General features: G+C 33.9%; 1 protein-coding gene and 1 long non-coding RNA gene across 12 annotated transcripts in view; one reads left to right on the top strand and one right to left on the bottom strand.

The window, feature by feature from the left end:
* LOC118969190 (uncharacterized) overlaps nt 1–3,122 on the top strand; it is a 115,114-nt gene extending 111,992 nt beyond the window's left edge. For all 3 annotated transcript variants that reach the window (XR_005057117.2, XR_005057116.2, XR_012133236.1), the window contains one exon: nt 2,988–3,122. This is a non-coding gene — a long non-coding RNA (uncharacterized lncRNA). The remainder of the gene's footprint in view (nt 1–2,987) is intronic.
* Nucleotides 1–17,321, bottom strand: part of ANK3 (ankyrin 3) — a 661,312-nt gene that overhangs the window by 13,397 nt on the left and 630,594 nt on the right. For 4 of the 9 annotated variants that reach the window (XM_073241006.1, XM_073241007.1, XM_073241009.1 and 1 more), the window contains 7 exons: nt 16,871–16,945; nt 14,283–14,414; nt 13,187–13,330; nt 9,969–10,059; nt 7,372–7,750; nt 5,698–5,748; nt 3,885–3,971 (listed from right to left, as the gene is read on the bottom strand). In XM_073241006.1, coding sequence (XP_073097107.1) covers nt 3,885–3,971; nt 5,698–5,748; nt 7,372–7,750; nt 9,969–10,059; nt 13,187–13,330; nt 14,283–14,414; nt 16,871–16,945 — 959 coding nt within the window. Of the gene's footprint in view, nt 1–3,884; nt 3,972–5,697; nt 5,749–7,371; nt 7,751–9,968; nt 10,060–10,326; nt 10,636–13,186; nt 13,331–14,282; nt 14,415–16,870; nt 16,946–17,321 lie in introns of all 9 variants that reach the window. The other 5 variants (XM_073241011.1, XM_073241012.1, XM_017641073.3 and 2 more) reach the window with 3 other exon arrangements.

The following is a 17,321-nucleotide window of genomic DNA, read 5'->3' as shown; positions in this document are numbered from 1 at the left end:
TACAAGCTATACAAATTGTTGAGGTCTATTCTGGTATGTAGGCATTTTGATTTGTTTTCTATTGAAAATTCATACACAGGTGGAGATACATCTCTTAAATGGCCATTAAGTATAGTCAATTAGTGCTTTAATAAGATCAAAATAAGTTATCTGATTATGAAGAAACATATAATGGAATGGATAAGATAGACTGGAAAGACAGTAAGGAATCACAAAAAAAGTTAAAAAAAATTCATCCATTTTTAATTCTATCGAATGTATTAGAGAATGAGTGGGACCAAGGAGAATCCTTTGGGGTCTCTCTTTAGTGAGAGAGCATAGTTTCTAAAGCTCTTGAAAATAGTTCATATTTTAAGTAAAAATACTCTGCTGGTCTTAGTGACATTATTTTTGACAACAGCCCCTCGCCCTTTTCTTTCCTATTTCAGAGGAAAATTAAAGCATATCTGGTCACCAGTGAAGACTAACTGCACTTCCCTTTGGATCTCTGCTGGCAGCACTGCCTTTTATGATTTTTATTCCTCTCTCCTAGAGTGGAATAATACTAGACTGTGTGTATAGTAAACCCCCATTTTTATATTCTGGGAAACCCACTTGCTTGGGATGTGTGCGTGCATGTATATTTTATATACTATTTATGTATGTATATAAGTCATCTGAAGCATGTGAACAGTGGTTACCTCTGGGAAACGGTAGACTGAACTCACATACTTTTGAAATAAGAGTTTACATGTATGTTTTCCCCAAATCAAGCAATCGAAAAGTTCAACTGTAGAAAAGAAATACAGTTTAGCTATAGAGTAAATATTCAGTTACTTCAATCTTACCAAAGTTCACAACAGTTTGGCTGTGAGATGGTTTAAAGTTTACCTTTGTAATCACTGAATTTGCTAAGCAAATAATGTAAACAAACTTGCAGTTCTGGTTAAACTGCTTCCAAGCATTTGCAACCTCTGTGATATTATCAAGTTAAACGAATATGCTTATAGAAGTCTAAAAATTTCCAAAACAAATGGGAGAGTTTGTTAATTTCATTCATTCCTCAAGGATTCAAAATATTACTTGTAAAAAATAAAAGTAAAATGAATTTATCTATACATGAAATTAACGAGAAAAAGCATAAAATTGTACTTTCATCCCGTTTCTGATGCAAACTGAGTGGCTAAGAAGACTGATTTGTGGTAATGGAATCCAGAGTACTCCTACCTGCTTTCACTGAGTTCCCTGGGAGGGATGGGACAACCCCAAAATAGTTTTCAGCTCAGAGATTCTGAGTGCTAAGAGGGTTACTATGACAAACAGTGTGCATATGCTGGACTGCCTCCATGAAGTAGGTCAAACTACTGGCATTCCGGCCAAACAGTTTTCCTGGAAAGACAGGCAGTGCTGCTCTCTTCTCTGCTGCTGCAAGGGTCTAAATGGCCAAGTGCCTAATTTAGTCAAGGACAGTTATTCCTTCTAGGAATGAGAAAGAATATACTATTGTGGAAAAAGCAGGTAGAAGATAACTTCACTAGGGGGATATGGATTAGATTCTGATCCCAGAAATGCTATTGCCTTGTGTGATTTTGGGTAAACTGACTCATCTCCAATACTCAATTTTGTCATCTAGGAAGGCTAGTGATTTTAATATCGATGATCCTTTTACATCCTAACATTCTCTTTAGATGTTTTTGACATAGATGGTTTCCATGTCATATTTATCATACACTACTGCAGTCTCAGTTCTTCTTTACATTAGAAAGACACGAACATATGGAGTAAAGAGAAAGGCAACAGCTGCCCCAAAAATTTGAATAGAAAAATATTAACCAGAAAGATTCTTATATATTTAATTCATAAAGATTTTTTGTTATAGCTTCTAATTAACTCTAGTTATTATTTAGCTTTTGATTGCTCTGTTACATGTAAAAGACATTTCTCAAAGCTTGTTTGATCTTTATACAATGTTCTTCTCAGTTATAAAACCCATTCTCTGATGATTCCACTCAACTTCCCCAAAATTACATTAACTTCAAGAAGATGGGGACTTGGAGAGAATGCAGACTCCTCTGTTTTATGAAGCCTATAACATCATAATGTATTTTGGTCTTTTAAACTTAAGCTCTTAATAAAAATGTTAACACAGTATATACGATTAATCATATATTAAGCTCAAATGTATGCGTTTACACTACTACTTAAAAGCTAACTTGCTAATGCATGTGTAGAATTTTAGGCGACCAAAAGAAATGACCCTCAGTGACCTGCATGGGGGCAAGGGTTGATGTTTTTATTGTTTTTGTATTCTACCTAGTAAAACTTCTTTACCCTCTTCCTCCCATATTTTTTGCAGGATTATGTTTATTTTCTTCTGTCCTATATCTAGAGGAGCATCAACTTCAATAATGAGCAGCTATTGTAAAGAAATGAGGTGGATGCAACATGAATATGTCATAGGTTAAGCATAACTGTTGTATGTCTGTGCTTTTTCTAGATGTTTCACCTTAAAATATCAATTCTTGAAGACATATATTCTGGAAAGAGGAAAGAGAATGGCTTTAATGCCTTAAGAAAAACTAAGTCAAGTATTTCTTCCCCTTAATCCCAGGGAATGTGTGGGAGTTGCCTGAATAGTTGCAAATGTGCTAGATACTAATAGGTAATTGTGTTTGCCTGTATGGAATTTTCAAAGAATTAATCCATGCATTTTTTGATAGCTGCCTATTGAACTCAAGGTTGATTTGGAGATCATTTAAAATTTAGACAAGGACTTCTATTCTTTATGTTTCCAGAATCTTAGAAAAACTACTAGAGCAGATTTGTCAGATTTTCTTCTCATCTGATTTACATGAAAAGTACAAGCTGCAGGATTAAGAAACTTTGGATACCTAAGCTAACTTCTCTGCTCTCTTTGGGGTCTCCTGACACTTTAGAAATGGATGACAGATTTTCATCATCCATTTTGTGATTTTCAATCAGTATTTCCTTCCTTTCTTTCTCTGCAGAGATGTCAACCAAGAAGCCTGAAGTTATTTGGACCACATTCAAAGGCCTGTGTATTGAAAATGGTTTCTTAGTTTCTGTGCTCAATTATTCTAACATCAAGAAAGATCTCACTAAAGACAGAGTGATGAAGACAAGCAGCAGACTGCGAGAGGCATTCTGCTGGACCTTACTACGCATAAGGTCAGGGCTTCAAAAGGCCTTTGTCAGGGAAATCAAGATTTATTCACAGTGTTCAACTGTGCTGTAACAGGATGGAATTATATTTTTCACTTATAGTAAAAATTACTTCCTATACTTAAAAATACAGCCTGGTTTTGTTTGTTTGTTTGTTTTTGTATGTTAGTTAAAATCTAACTTATTTCAGAAGGTTTTGCTTGATTTGCATTATGGCACTTATAACTGTGCCAGGCTGTAACTCCAAATTCTCACTCATTGATTGGTATGAAATGAAGAACTGGTTTTCATCTAAGGCAGTAGGAATTTGAGACTGAGAATTGAGCCTTTTAATTCTTTCATGTTCTTTCTTCTTCATTTTACCTTATACCTCATTATAGCTTCTGAGGTTTCAATTGAACATTTCATTTGATACGAACTGTTCTCTCACTAGAATCTTCATTCGCACATGTAGTACGTGTCTTCAGGGAACACAGAATACAAATGCCAAGAATTCTCAGATAAAATTACAACTGTCACTTGTCAAACACAGGCCTAAACAGAATACTCACTACCATGCAACATGACTTTTTCCTTTTGGTGGCTGTTTTTATAAGCTTTCAGATGTGCAAGGAAACATATACAGAGCCATTTAGTTACCAAGCATGCTGAATTTTCAAAACCACAAGATAGGACTTCCTAATAATACAGCAGTGCCACACAATGATCTGGCTATGGGATACCTTTATAATCAAACGCCGGCGAATAACACGGGTAGTGACTCTCCGTTCTTCCTCTGAGCTTGCATCACTCTCACTGTCTTTCAAGTCCTGATAAATGCATTTTTAGTATAATTTTACCATCACATTTAAAATAAAAGACATTCTGAGAAGGGAAATCAAAAAAGAATTACTTTTACTTGTTGGTTTTCTGCCTTAAGGAAAATCATGATGTAGATTCATGAAAATCTTCAACAAATTTCAGTGGAAGAAAATTCTGAGGATGAGTTTAATTGAAATTGCTCTGTGTATTGTATGTGTGTGTGTGTGTGTGTGTGTGTATAGTTCAGGGTAATTAAATTACATATAAATTATTAAAAATAAAAATTACAGAAACTTTGGCATCAAACTGCATACTATTACTAGTCTGAAGAAACATCAATATTCATTTTTAACTAAGTCTATATATATTTGACTTGAATGTATAGTTTGAGCCATGTTTACGTGATCTACAGAAAGAGACACAGTATTTCTGATTTTTATAAAATTTTGATCAGATTTGACAACTTTGTATCAGCATAATTTGCCACATGGATTAGCTAATTGGTATCTATTATGTACTTGGTACTCAGTAAGAGTTTACTCAGATGAATGATGTGAAACATGCGAAAGCTTGATGTCTTAGAATTATTATGAAACTAGAACAGAATAATCATTTGATAGATCATAATATGGTGGTTTGGACAGGAATACAGTAACTGCACAAAATGTTACCTTTAGGTAATAAGGATAGCAATAAGGAAAAACTGCTAACTGGCAAACAGTTTATAATTCAAAGGGAAAAATATCTTTGGGTTCTTCTTAAATATCATGGTGAAGAGTATTTACTGAATGATTTTATTTCTAAATTTTAAAGGTAGAATTCTGAAAATAATTCTAGAATTAGATTTGTTACCCCAAATCTGATAGTTCTGGAGATAGAAGTTATAGTTAATATCTACTTGAAAAAACAATGGAAGTATTGGTAAAAATAGGGGAGAAAAGTAAAATTATTACAGGAGGTATGAAATGTTAGTCAAATAGATAGTAAAGTAGTCCATTTTCCACCAAAGGTAAACTTACTTTATTATTTTAAACTTATTTACGGTAATATCAACCTTAACTTGGTAGGAAATTTCATCTGAACAAAATACTCTAGTGAATAATATGTTGTCATAAGAAAATAATTGTCAAATTTCTTACTCCTTGCATATTGGCTACTAACTTTCTTACTATGTTTAAATTTTTTAAGAAAAGAACTATCAATTCAGGACACTTAGAATGATTAAGTATTGTGAAAAGAGGCCCTACAATGGCCCAAAAGGCAGAAAAATGTATGAGGAATTCATATTGTTAAAAAAAAGAATGAACTAATCAGCATTCAGGGATTAATAGATAAGAGAAATTCAATCTAAATTATCCATGCATGGAACATTAAACAGGGGAAGTTTTTCACTTGGGTAAATTTAAAAGCAGAATAACATTTGTTATGCAAACACTAACAACAAACCAGATGTCAGTTATATCATCATCTTATCAAGAATCATCTGAGACCAGCCCTTTAATAGGAAAAAAAAGTGGCTATTTGGCCAGTGTGTCAGTTTCCACTCTCTCCCTGGAGTCGCTGTAATCTTAGTGTAGGGTGGAGAGAAGATGGCAGTAGAATCTTGATCAGGATTCCCTTCAGAGCTCGCTAGGAACTAGCAAAGAGTATAACTAGGAGACCAAATGGAATTTTCTCAGTTCTCCTTGCCCTAGGTTGCTTCATGGAAAGAGGTGGAAAATAGCAGAATTTTACCTTGTAACAGCAGGCAGTCATCCTTTTAAGAGCCGCAGCCGGACTTTTGACCTGATTTTTTAGGGGACAAAAAGGGGCTGTTTTCTGAGATCACAGATCAGATGACCTAGATGATGCTACTGTATTATGGTCTAGCCACAAAAGACAACATCCTTAACATCTTTGGATTTTTTGTGAGGTCAGGCCCATATCTCCTAGAAATTTAGACTCCATTATACATTTTGATGCTCATGAAGCCATTTGCATTATAGGAACAATGACCAGTACCAAAGGCACAAACTCATTCATAAGAAATCTTGAACACATTTTCTAGTAATAATTGTTTCCCATTACTGATGAACTCAGCTGAATTTCCATTCAGGATTAAGATTTTTCATTTTCAAACCTTCTTTATGCCTTTTCCCTTATTCTGCAATGGCCACTATTTTTGCACACGTATCACATGGGAGTGTTTATTTATAATTTACTTTAAAAACATCTCTACTGATTTTTAATAGGCTTATGCAGAATAAATTTTCATAGTTAAAACATCACTATGTTATTGCTTTTCCCTATATTTTGTGGACCCATTTTAAAAGGCAACATCCAAAGTCATACTGCTTAAATATGCTAGGAGTTAACTAAAAGACAAAAATCAATATTCAAAACCACACTTGTCAGGAAGGAAGTGAAAGAAAGGCCTGAGAATTTTACTTCCTCTCACTTTCCCTCCTAACAGGCTAGAAAATGGTCAAAAGGCAGCCTGTGGAAGGGAAAGGAAAAGATATGATTAACTGATAAGTTACTCCTGAATGATTGGGAGTTTATTGTAATTTTTTCTAAACCTCAAATTAATCATGGACTCAATAGTTTAGGTAAACTAAATGTTTTAGGGAAAACTGAAGTGCTACTATTCCAAAGACATGTAACTGAATCTACATATATTGAGTGGTTCATGAAAAGACACAAAAATTGAGAGAATAAAAAGCAGTCAAAAGCACAGGAAATAGAGCTGATTTTTATTATCTCCATCTATGAGTCATAATTTCAGCTTAAGATTTTTTTTTAATATCTAAAAATGACAAACCTCAAAGAACTAAAAAAAATCTATTAGACAACACCATAAAAACATACATACAAAGAGCAAGTAAATTATTCTATGACAGTAAGGTTTAAAAATTCCTAAAGTGACACTTTAAATTTCTAAGTGATATTAACCAACAGTAGTATTTACACACCTTATTTTAGGCTTGGGAACTGTTCCTTCAATTTTTAAAACTTACTTTCCGACAACAGACCCTATAGAACATCTTAGATGGCTCACATGCTATAAACTCTGTTATGCATAATAACCAAAAAGGTTCAGAATAATTCCACTTTCATAAGAAAGATGACAAAATTAATACAGGGCCTCAAGCTATTTGCTAAACATCTCTGTAGTTCTTTTCCCTCCTGAAAATGGCTATATGAGATGCTTATTTCTTCTTCTTACCCAATGAATGAAGGTATGATAAAATAGCATACATTTTACTTTACTTTGTTTACACCCACCATTAGTGTTATAATTTTCAATCATGCATTTATAATTTGGAAATAGTAAAGAGCCTTGGACCCAGTGCTACAAGATTAATCAAAAGAAGTGAAGCATTAGTACTTCGTTTAAATGACAGCCTACTGGGTAACTAGATGACATACCTTTTGTTCAGACCCACTGGACCCCTCTTCTTCATGGAGGTTAAGCCTTGGCTTGCCATCTGCAGGAGAAGTCCTACTCATCTTTTTCATACTGACAGGCACGCAGGGTTTAGGCTCTTCTATTACAAACATGCTGGTTTCTTCTAGAGCTTTCTGATATGCTGCTAATGATGATGCTGGCTCCTCCACACGACCAGATCCATGTATTTTTGGTTTCAGAGTTTCCTTAGCACTCTGTTTTCCTATGTCATTTTGGGATTCTGGAAAGTAAGATTTTGTCTTTGCTTCTGGAGTGGCTTCTGCATGGCTTCCATTTGCTTCAAATTTTCCAGGTTCTCCCTTGAGATATGAGGTAATAGAATCTCTACACTGGTCAGGGCTGCAAATGATAAATTGTTGAAATTTACAATGGTAACATATGGCTGAAAATGGGCTTCGTAAGCACTATATTTTAAACAACCATGTTTTAAACTGCTTTTGAAGGCATAAGATAGAAAGGCATGAAAAATTCAGTCACTGGATTTCAAAATCAGGGGCTTTCATGGGTGTGGGAGTATAAAGGTGAGGTGCTACACAGGTGCCAGGCATCCCCTGCACTCCAACTCCTGACCTGGCTGGCTGTGCTGTCATTGGCTTTGTTAGGTCTAATTGCGCTTCTATAGCTATTTGCATTCTGTATCTTAGGAAGTAATCCTGAGAGATTCATGGACATATCCTGAGTTTCAGATCCACCAGTTTAAAAGAGGATATCTTAAATGTTTTTATACTGCCAGTGAAAACACTGATGACAGAGTAGAGAGTGAATTCTTGTGATTAGGGCTCTGGCATGCCTAGAACCCCAAATCCCAGTCTTTGTATATGTTTCCAATTGTGAATCCTGCCATCATGCTTTTCTAACCCTACTACCCTTATTTAGTTCTCATCTTTCTCCCCTCCTGACCTCTGCTGTCTCTCACTGGTCAGGGTGCTGGTGCTTGCTCATTGCTCTTACTTCCTGTGAGGACTGTGTTCCTTCCAACTATTCAAAAACTTTGTCTTCCAAAACTTTCTTTTAAATTGATTTCTAATTTTTACTAGTTTCAGAATAGACTTTTACTTGTAAACTTTTTATTATTTTGTCAGATGTCTTTGTCATCTGTAGAGTTCTGAAGGTAATAACTACTGTAGTGTTTTATATGTGTTATACATATATATGTATTATATACATTATATGTATGTATTCTTGTAAATACAATTCTGATTAAATATATTTATAAAAAAAATTAACAGCACACCCTATTCTTTTTGTGGAAGGACAAACAGTCCCAGCATACTGTGAAGCTCCTATAGAATAACTATATTTACCTCTATTTCCTACTTTGCAACTGTAAATTATGTGACTATATTGAATGTAGACAGCAAAATTAGTACTATCTGTTGTCTTTGCAATGATCTTTTTGGTAGGATGTTACCGTTCCTCAAAAGGAGTCTTGCAAACTCTCTCTTTGGAGTTTTTATTGAGCAAGAAGCTTATCAACAATAAGAAAATATGGTTTTGAAATGACCTCAGTTTTTGCATTCAAATTACCACTAGTTACCACCAAAGTAAAAAATATTTGTTTGCTGTGTGCATCAATAAAAGTAATGCTAACCATTATCAAGAGACTATTTGTACCAGTCATTTGGTAGGTATGCTACGGGCTTTCTTTTTTCAATCAGTAAATCTGTTTTAGGGAAGTAGCAGTAGTCTTATTTTTAAAGCTTGGTAAAGTGATGTTCTTTGAGCTTAGGAATTTATCTGAAGTCACAAAATGCAAACCTAATGGTGGTGAGAGTTGAACCAATGTCTGGAGAACACTAGACTTTCACCTTTCTAGAATAAGGCCAGTATAAAAAGAATAAGATTCACAATCAGGGAATTATCTTGGTAATAATCAGATTTCTTTCATGGCAATATTATTTGGAGTAAAGAATTACATTTGCCATGTTGCAAGTTATGTAAAATGTTCATGCAGAAAAAAAGAAGGATATATAAAATGTTAAGTGTTCTTAGTATGGTAAGAGGACAGATGACTTTTCTTTTTGCTTCTCTGCATTTTCTAAGTCAAAATATTTAAAAAAGTGTATGTAAAAGAAATTGACAAAATTGTAATGGTGATTATTGCTAGAGGATGGAGTTGTATTGATTTTTTAAATCTGTATTTTAAAATTTTACATAATAAGCATATTTTTGTTTTAAGTCAGGCAACAGTAGAAATGTTTATATTTCTAAAAGACTTGGACTTTTATTTACTATATTATTTTGAATAAGCATTAAGGCTATGTGAAAAGAATAATATAAGAAGTAATAATCTAGAAAAGAGTAGTCCTCTACAGTAAAAATCTTTGGCATGTATGTAAAAGTTTTTGCATTTTATTTCAGACTAAGAATTATATTTTAGTTTAATGGAACTTTCCCTCTCCAGATTAGCAGAATGAACCAATCTCAAAAGCAGGTTATTATCCCAAAACTGGGATGGTAATCTAGGAAGAGAGTAATTGTTAAAAAGCATTTATTTAAAATAAATATTAACATGTAACCTGTGTTTCACTTTCCTTTTTCTGAAGCAGAGCCATACCTGTCATGCAGTCGATCTAGTAACCCACCAGTTATTCTCCGAGCTTGAGCAGGGGACTCTAGGTTTCCACTTGGTGTCTCATTCTGCCAACCTGTAATTGAAGACATTTCCAGTTCTGCTTGCTGAACACGTTTAAGAATAGCCTGTACTTTTTCTTCTGTCATCTCCTCAGACTCTACTCCTTCTTCAAGTTGAATGTCCTCAAACAGAGATTTGAGTGTTTCTTCCGTCATCTCCTCATCAGGACCAGATTTTCCTTTCTCTTGCTGCTCAGAGCTTACTCCTATTTTCCTAGTCTGTTTCATTGGCTCTGGTGATGGGACCCCAGCCATACTTCCGAGGTATTGAGAATACTCACTCAGACATACAGTCTCCAAATGGCTCTCATCTACATCCACTGCTTCAGGCATTTCTGTTAAAGGCATTGAGTCATCAAGTTTGCTGTCTTCTAAGGAAGTGTCTTCTGCAATTACGACTGGAGGTCCATCTGCTGAATGTGCTATGTTTCCCTGGGAAGGTACTACCCCATCACTCAGTCTACTGGGGGTTCTAAGGGGAGATTCTATGCTAGAAATATCACTAAAATAATCATCTTGCTGGAAAGGGGTGGGTGGTGTGTAGTGCAACCCTGTGGGAGTTTCCAGTTCCATTTGAAGGGAAGGACAACCTATGGAAGACAGTACATTTGGACTGACTGGAATGAATTAGAGTACATCAAATAAAAACACATGGAATGACTTAAATTATATCAGGTATGAAAATGTATGATGAATTATAGAATAAAGTTGATAATTAGCACAATTAAATGTAATACAATGAAATAAAAGACTAGTATAAACTATAATAAAATAGAATAATTAAGATATAAATTGTTTCTATCAGTTTTGGTAATTTTAATTATTTAATAACAAAATTTTAATTTTAATAAAAAACAATTTTTAGTATATTTAAGTCTTAAATATATAGACTAATTTAATCTGATATAAATTTAATTGTCCTTATATAAAATACACTTATTCCATGGCCAAATTTATTATCTTTCTACTTTTAGCATGCAAAATCCATATTGTGGTGGACTGAATACAGCAAGGCATAAGAAACCAGTTTTTATGATTACTTATAACTTATTCTCAAAACTGTATGTATGAGCAATGCTACCCAATTGTAATTCTTACTTTTCCACATGAAATTTATAGCAAAGCAAAATAAATTCAATCTTTGTAAAGAAATGATTATTAGATTTTAGAGCAGTAGCACGAGGGGAAAAAATCTAAAAAGATGTTAGGTAAAGGATTTAAAAAGTAGACAAAGTAGGAAAAAATCCACTTGGTTTTTCAGGCATCACAATGTGACAGAGGTGAAAGGGTTGTGGGGTACATGGAAGTCTTGGTGGACGTGGTGATAGGGATCCACTCAGAACCATGAATCAAATAAAGAGAAAAAAATGATACACAACAGAGACAGGAGGAAAACCACCTGCACAGGGCTTCCTGCATGTTCATGGCAATGCTATGCAACACAGGTTGATTAACCAGCCTACACAGAGGAGGAGGAGGGAGCAACTGCCTTGTTTTAAACTTGTCTACATGGATGAAGGGAGTATTTTTCTCCTTCAGCAGAGAGAAAAGTCAACAAGAGTCTGGTCATGGTGAGGAAAGGAAGTTTCACAAAAGTTCAATGAAGAGGAGTGACGGGAAAAAAAGGCAACCAGGCACATTTTCTGAATTACCAGTCTACAAAACTAAATCCTCATTTTCCCATCGGTCCAAGATAAATACCAGCTTAATATCTGTTGTTGATTCAAATAGCTATAGGTAAGTGAACATTTTGTTACTAAGAAGTTGGCTAAGATTAGATGAGTTTTGTAATCTGAACAAGTGAGATTTGTTTCATTCATATATCACTAAATTTCCAGATTTTAAAACTAAAGAATATAAAATATTAAGATGTAGAAAAAAAATCCCTGGTGAGTTTATTTAATGATATTTTGGTTTTAAAATGTTAAATGATAATTTCATGCCTATTTCCATTATTTTCTGTTGATCTTATTAGAGTTCTTTTCTTAAAAAATATTTCCCATCGAAGAATATTAAAACATTCTATAAACTGTAACTTGGCAATATCTCAGAATTTGATGTAATACAGTCTATCTTTATCTAGATGCAAAGAGAGTTTGGTTACCGATATATGGTTTCATATATAAGACAAAACCTTGAAGAGAGCTTTTTCCAGGGTTCTATGGTATTTATAAAAAGAAACCACTTTAGCATTATAACCCATTATTTTTATGGTATATGGATAACAAGATATGCTTTAAAATTTCTGTTGACTTCAGTAACAGAAACTTTCTAAGAATTGTTCTTTTACTGTGTAATATATGCAGAATCAGAAGTTACTTATTCTTGTTAAAATAACTTTGCCAGATTACAAATAGAAGAAAATCACTATAAAATTTTTCAAAACTTAGAAAAATTCCCTTAGCTCTTCTTCCTGCCTCCACACCATAGTCATGTTTTACTCAAAATTCATTATAAGGAAAAGTTCCATTTGTGAAAGAAGACAAGCATCTTGGAAAACATAGTAAGATATTACACTTTTCTTAATAATTTGATGAAAATAAGCCTCAATTTACATAATGAAGAAAAGATAACATCATAAATTAATGTGAAAGAGGAATTATTAGTGACATCTATGCTCATTGAATTAAGAAGTTATGCTTCCTATATGATAGATCAAGTCGGATTTTTCCAAGCAACAAATGGCAGCATATGAAGTTAAAATAATGCTAAATAACTAAAGCACTTTTTTGAGAGATACATTAGACTTTTTCAGTACATGCTTAAACCTGACCCAGAACCTTGCTTATGTAGTCAAGCAATATATGAATAAAAGAGTTCACTACGTTTTTAGATTAATATGCAAATGAAAAAAGTAATGCATTCTCTAGATATTAACTTTTCTTCCATTTGTTCATATAAAATATTTGAAACACCAACTCAGTCAACTTCTGCTCTGCTACCTCATTGTATTTTATGTGACATTTATCATTTGTTATGTCAGAGTGTTTATTTGTAGACTCTAGCAGATAAAATACTGTGAAAATGAGAAATTAAGTCAAGCAAATCACAATTTAGTTGGTTTTAAGTGACTGCCTTGTCCTACTGCACTTTCAAATTTTATCAAATGATTAAATAAATATGAACACTAAATTCAATTACCATCAACAGGGTCATGGAAAACACTGTTCTCATCTGCAAAACTTCTGGTGCCTGAAATATTTCCATAATCAAATATTGGTCCTTCTAGCAGAGTCACTATATCTATTCGATTTATTTTTGTCAAGACCGAAGTTAAGGCATCAGCTGAAAAAGGAGAAAAAAAGATTGGAAACCCAATGACATTAGTCACATCACAATATCCACACACAGGCATGACTTTCTTGCCACTTCGCCACTTCTTCAGCTCCTCTGTACCACAGCTCTGCAACACCACTATCCAGGGGGCTCAGGAAGCTCGCCACCACAGGTAACACATGTTAGGGTCGGAAAAATCACTTTGTGGAGCTGTGTGTGATGACAGCAACACTGATGCCATTGTAAAGTGCAGAGCAATTGGGCCTCAAAGTAAGTAGACTCCTAGTTGTAAGGGGATCTGTTAAAATTTTTACATGTTCCTCTCCTTTTAGACTGTTAAAAGAGGTCACCCACATATTTGAGGCTTAGTATTTTAATCACTTACTAAGGGATCAGACTGACACAGGCAAACACCCAATTACTTACTCCACATTGTTGTGGGTTGACACTTGTCATAGTATAGTACTCCCACCCCACCCAATCTCACACCACCCAACCCAACAATATTAGAGAATTTCCTGCTATCACAGACCAGCTGCACAACATGATCTGATCCTATTCTCCCTTCTCCACCTTCTTGTGTATCAATCTCTAGCTACAGCAGCAGTAACTTCAGTTTTCTTACTACTGTCCTGTGACTTAACTTATAATTATGTTTTCTAATAATTATACATTAACTTATAATTCAGTTTTCTGACTACTGCCCCATGACTTAACTTGACTTATAATTAAAATTATATTTTAATTTTTCATGGTCACAGAGAGAACCACAGACAAAATGCAAAAAGTTCTCTACTACTTGCTTTCTGAAAAGCTTCCTAAAGACCTAAGTTTAGAATAGTAGTAAACAAATATAACTTCAAAGGCTTGCTATGAGCACTGTGATTTATCAGTAGTAGGCTCATCTAAAATATTGGATATATGCAGTTTTGAAAGTTAAAGTAATATAATTTCAGCATACTTGTAGCATTTTTTCCATCTCTGGTAACCCATTTTTTTAATAACATGAAGCTTTGAGAAATTAAAGAATTTGGATTTTCCACACGTATTTGATTGATTTCATCCACTGAAAAATTCAGTTCCCTTGCCAGTTCTGTAGAAAAGAAAAAGAGTTATTAAGATTTCATATTCTACTTTTATCACATGTATTTCATAATAGTAACATTCAACTGTTAAAAAAAGGGAAAGGAATTTTATAATAAAGCCGAAGTCTAGCCTTGGGCATTCACCTTTATATACTTGATTTCACAGGAAAGTAGTGATCATACACAGCGAGTGACTAAATGCTCTGGAGGTAATTACTTAGCTGCAACGAGAGTCCCTTTAGAGATTGTTTTATATTCTTGATATGTCAAAGAGTTGGGTTCTTTTAATTCAGCTAAATGATTCACTGCAATGTGAGCAAACTTCATACAAGATAGGTAGGGATTTGCACTTCACAAATATGGCATAAGAGGTGCTGGTATGCTTTGCCCTAGGCAGTCTTCATCAAGTACATAGTATTCTACTTGGTATGCCTCTAAGTTCTCTGAACTCCACTTGGTAGGTTAAATGATGACTCCAGGCCAGATCACTGTTTCTGGTACACTGCCACTTGTGTAAAAAAGTAAAAGCAAGCTAGCTTTCTGTCTAAATTTATATACCCACACACTCACTCTAGTTAAGTGCACAGTGTTTGTGTCCTTGGAAAGATACACAAGATAGGAATATTAGTGGCTGCCTTGGGAGAGGATAATTTAGGAGTCAAAGATGAAAAAGACTTACTTTTCACTGTATATTTTTGTGCCATTACAAAAATTTATTGGGTATGTATTTACCCTAAATGGTAAGAAGAAATTGGAAGAAATCCTTCCATTGAAAAGGAATTGGTTGAGATTTTATGCTGCTTAAGAAGTATTTCCAACAATTTGGCAAAATGCATTCAGAGGCTTAAAAAAGTCCATATCCTTTGACCAAATTATTTCACTTCCAGAAATCTATCATGACAATACACAGGGTTGGACACAATGATTTAATACATGAGTGTTTATTTTAGGCTTGTACTAATGAGAATTGAAAATAATCCAGGTGTTGAACCAAAGGAGAAGAGTTAATTAACATAATGCAGTGACTTGCAAACTCTTGATGACAGCCTTCAGTTAGAATAGACTGTATATCATGGCATTTAAATAATGAAACCAGATCTTCATAGATCAGAACTGCCTTATTACATGTAATACATGTTTTCATCTCCATTCTGTTCCATTTAAAAACAAAAAATATGAGCTGATTTCATGACTCACTCACTAGTGCACTGTGACCCACAGTTAGAAACACACCATTGTAAAGTTATGTCTTTTGGATGTTATTTACCCATTAAAACCCAGATCAGAGAATATTTTGTAGACATGTTGAACTACAAAGTAAAAAAAATTACATTGTATATATAACATTTTAAGAGCTTTTTATAAAAAAAGAATAAAAGTACATTAAGATGTTAATGAGTGGTCCTGAGGGACAGATGTAAATTTTGGTTTTCTAAATGCTAAATTTCCTAATAATCTTCATTTAACATATTGCAATTCAAATGAGAAAAGCTAAATTTTAAGTTCTTCATCTCTTAGTGTTTCAAGAGACAATGCTCCCTACTACCCAAAAAGCCTTCATGATCCAACTGTATTCTTTCTATAGAGACTCAATGAAGAGCAAAGACACACTGTCACTAAGAATTTTACAGTTTTATGACTTTATGTTTGGGTATTCTCATGTCACATGTTCTCAAAAATTTAAGGACTAAATCTTAAATTTGGTTGAGATTCTATCTAATAATCTAATCTAATAGTTTTATGGGCATATAATGTTGCAAAATAAAAATTTGTTCCAGTATATTTTCAGATTATACTGTTCACTGTTAAAATATAATTATTAATTTTATGTTAGCAACATTTATACATAGTGAATTGCTATTAACTCTCAACAACCTGGAAAAGATTACTCAGACCGCCTGTCTTTTTAGAGCTCCACTATGCTCCCGTTTATTAGCATTATGCCGAAGAGGAGGATTTAATGTGTTCAGATGGGTGGGACTTAGGACATTCAAAGAAAAACAATTTAGCTGACCTTGTTTGCAATATTCTAGTTTCACATTCCCTTTTAATAGTGTAGCTAATTGTTTCCCTAGAGTAGAATGTATGTTGCTGATGGTATACCAAGATGACTTTAGAGAAAATGAAATACCTATTATTGTTTAAAAAAGAAAAAATCCACTCAACCTATAAAACTTAAAATTTCTCTGATGTAGTTGATGAAGGAGTTGGGGCCCCATTAACATCAAAACTACAAAGCAGAATTACCCAATTGACATAGAACCTTATTTTCACCTTTAAAGAAGCAAAATACTATATCTGGGTATTATCAGTAATTATCTCTGGGTAGCTAGAATTACAGGTGATAAAAATATTTTTTATTTGTTGTTTATTTTTGTCTTTTTCTTTTATAATGAGCCACTTGTGCATAAGCCAAAGAAATTAAGCATCTGTATTTGTTTCATTCAGGAGTATACATACTTACCTGTCCAACTAAGTCCCAGGTGATCGGCTACTATTGCCATCCTGATATCTGTTCGTTCACATGGACTCTGAGGACCTACGATTCACAATTTTTTAATTAAAATAATCATCAAGAAAGATACAATACTGGAAAATTACTTTTAGCAGTACTCAGATTTTACAGAGACTAATGCTAACACTGTACACTTAAATGTGTCCTAATCACCTACATGAACACTTCTTTTTTCACATGGCTCACTTGATTTTCACCTGCATCAGGCCAATGTCAGACTACATGGATGCTCAATGTAATGGGGTTGAACATGCTGACAAGTTAGCTACTTAACAATTACAGAATTGTTGGGCTGGTGCAAACACTATGATGGGGTTTCAACATCTGTGCCTGTGCTTTGACAGAATCATATTCATTAGCACATTAAAAAAATAGTTGCCCATCTTGAATGACATCAATA

Source organism: Manis javanica, chromosome 7 (assembly GCF_040802235.1).
Source record: "Manis javanica isolate MJ-LG chromosome 7, MJ_LKY, whole genome shotgun sequence".
Classification (NCBI taxonomy): Eukaryota; Metazoa; Chordata; class Mammalia; order Pholidota; family Manidae; genus Manis; species Manis javanica.
The sequence above is the reverse complement of the archived record's forward strand: the minus strand, read 5'-3'. Positions and strand labels throughout refer to the sequence as shown.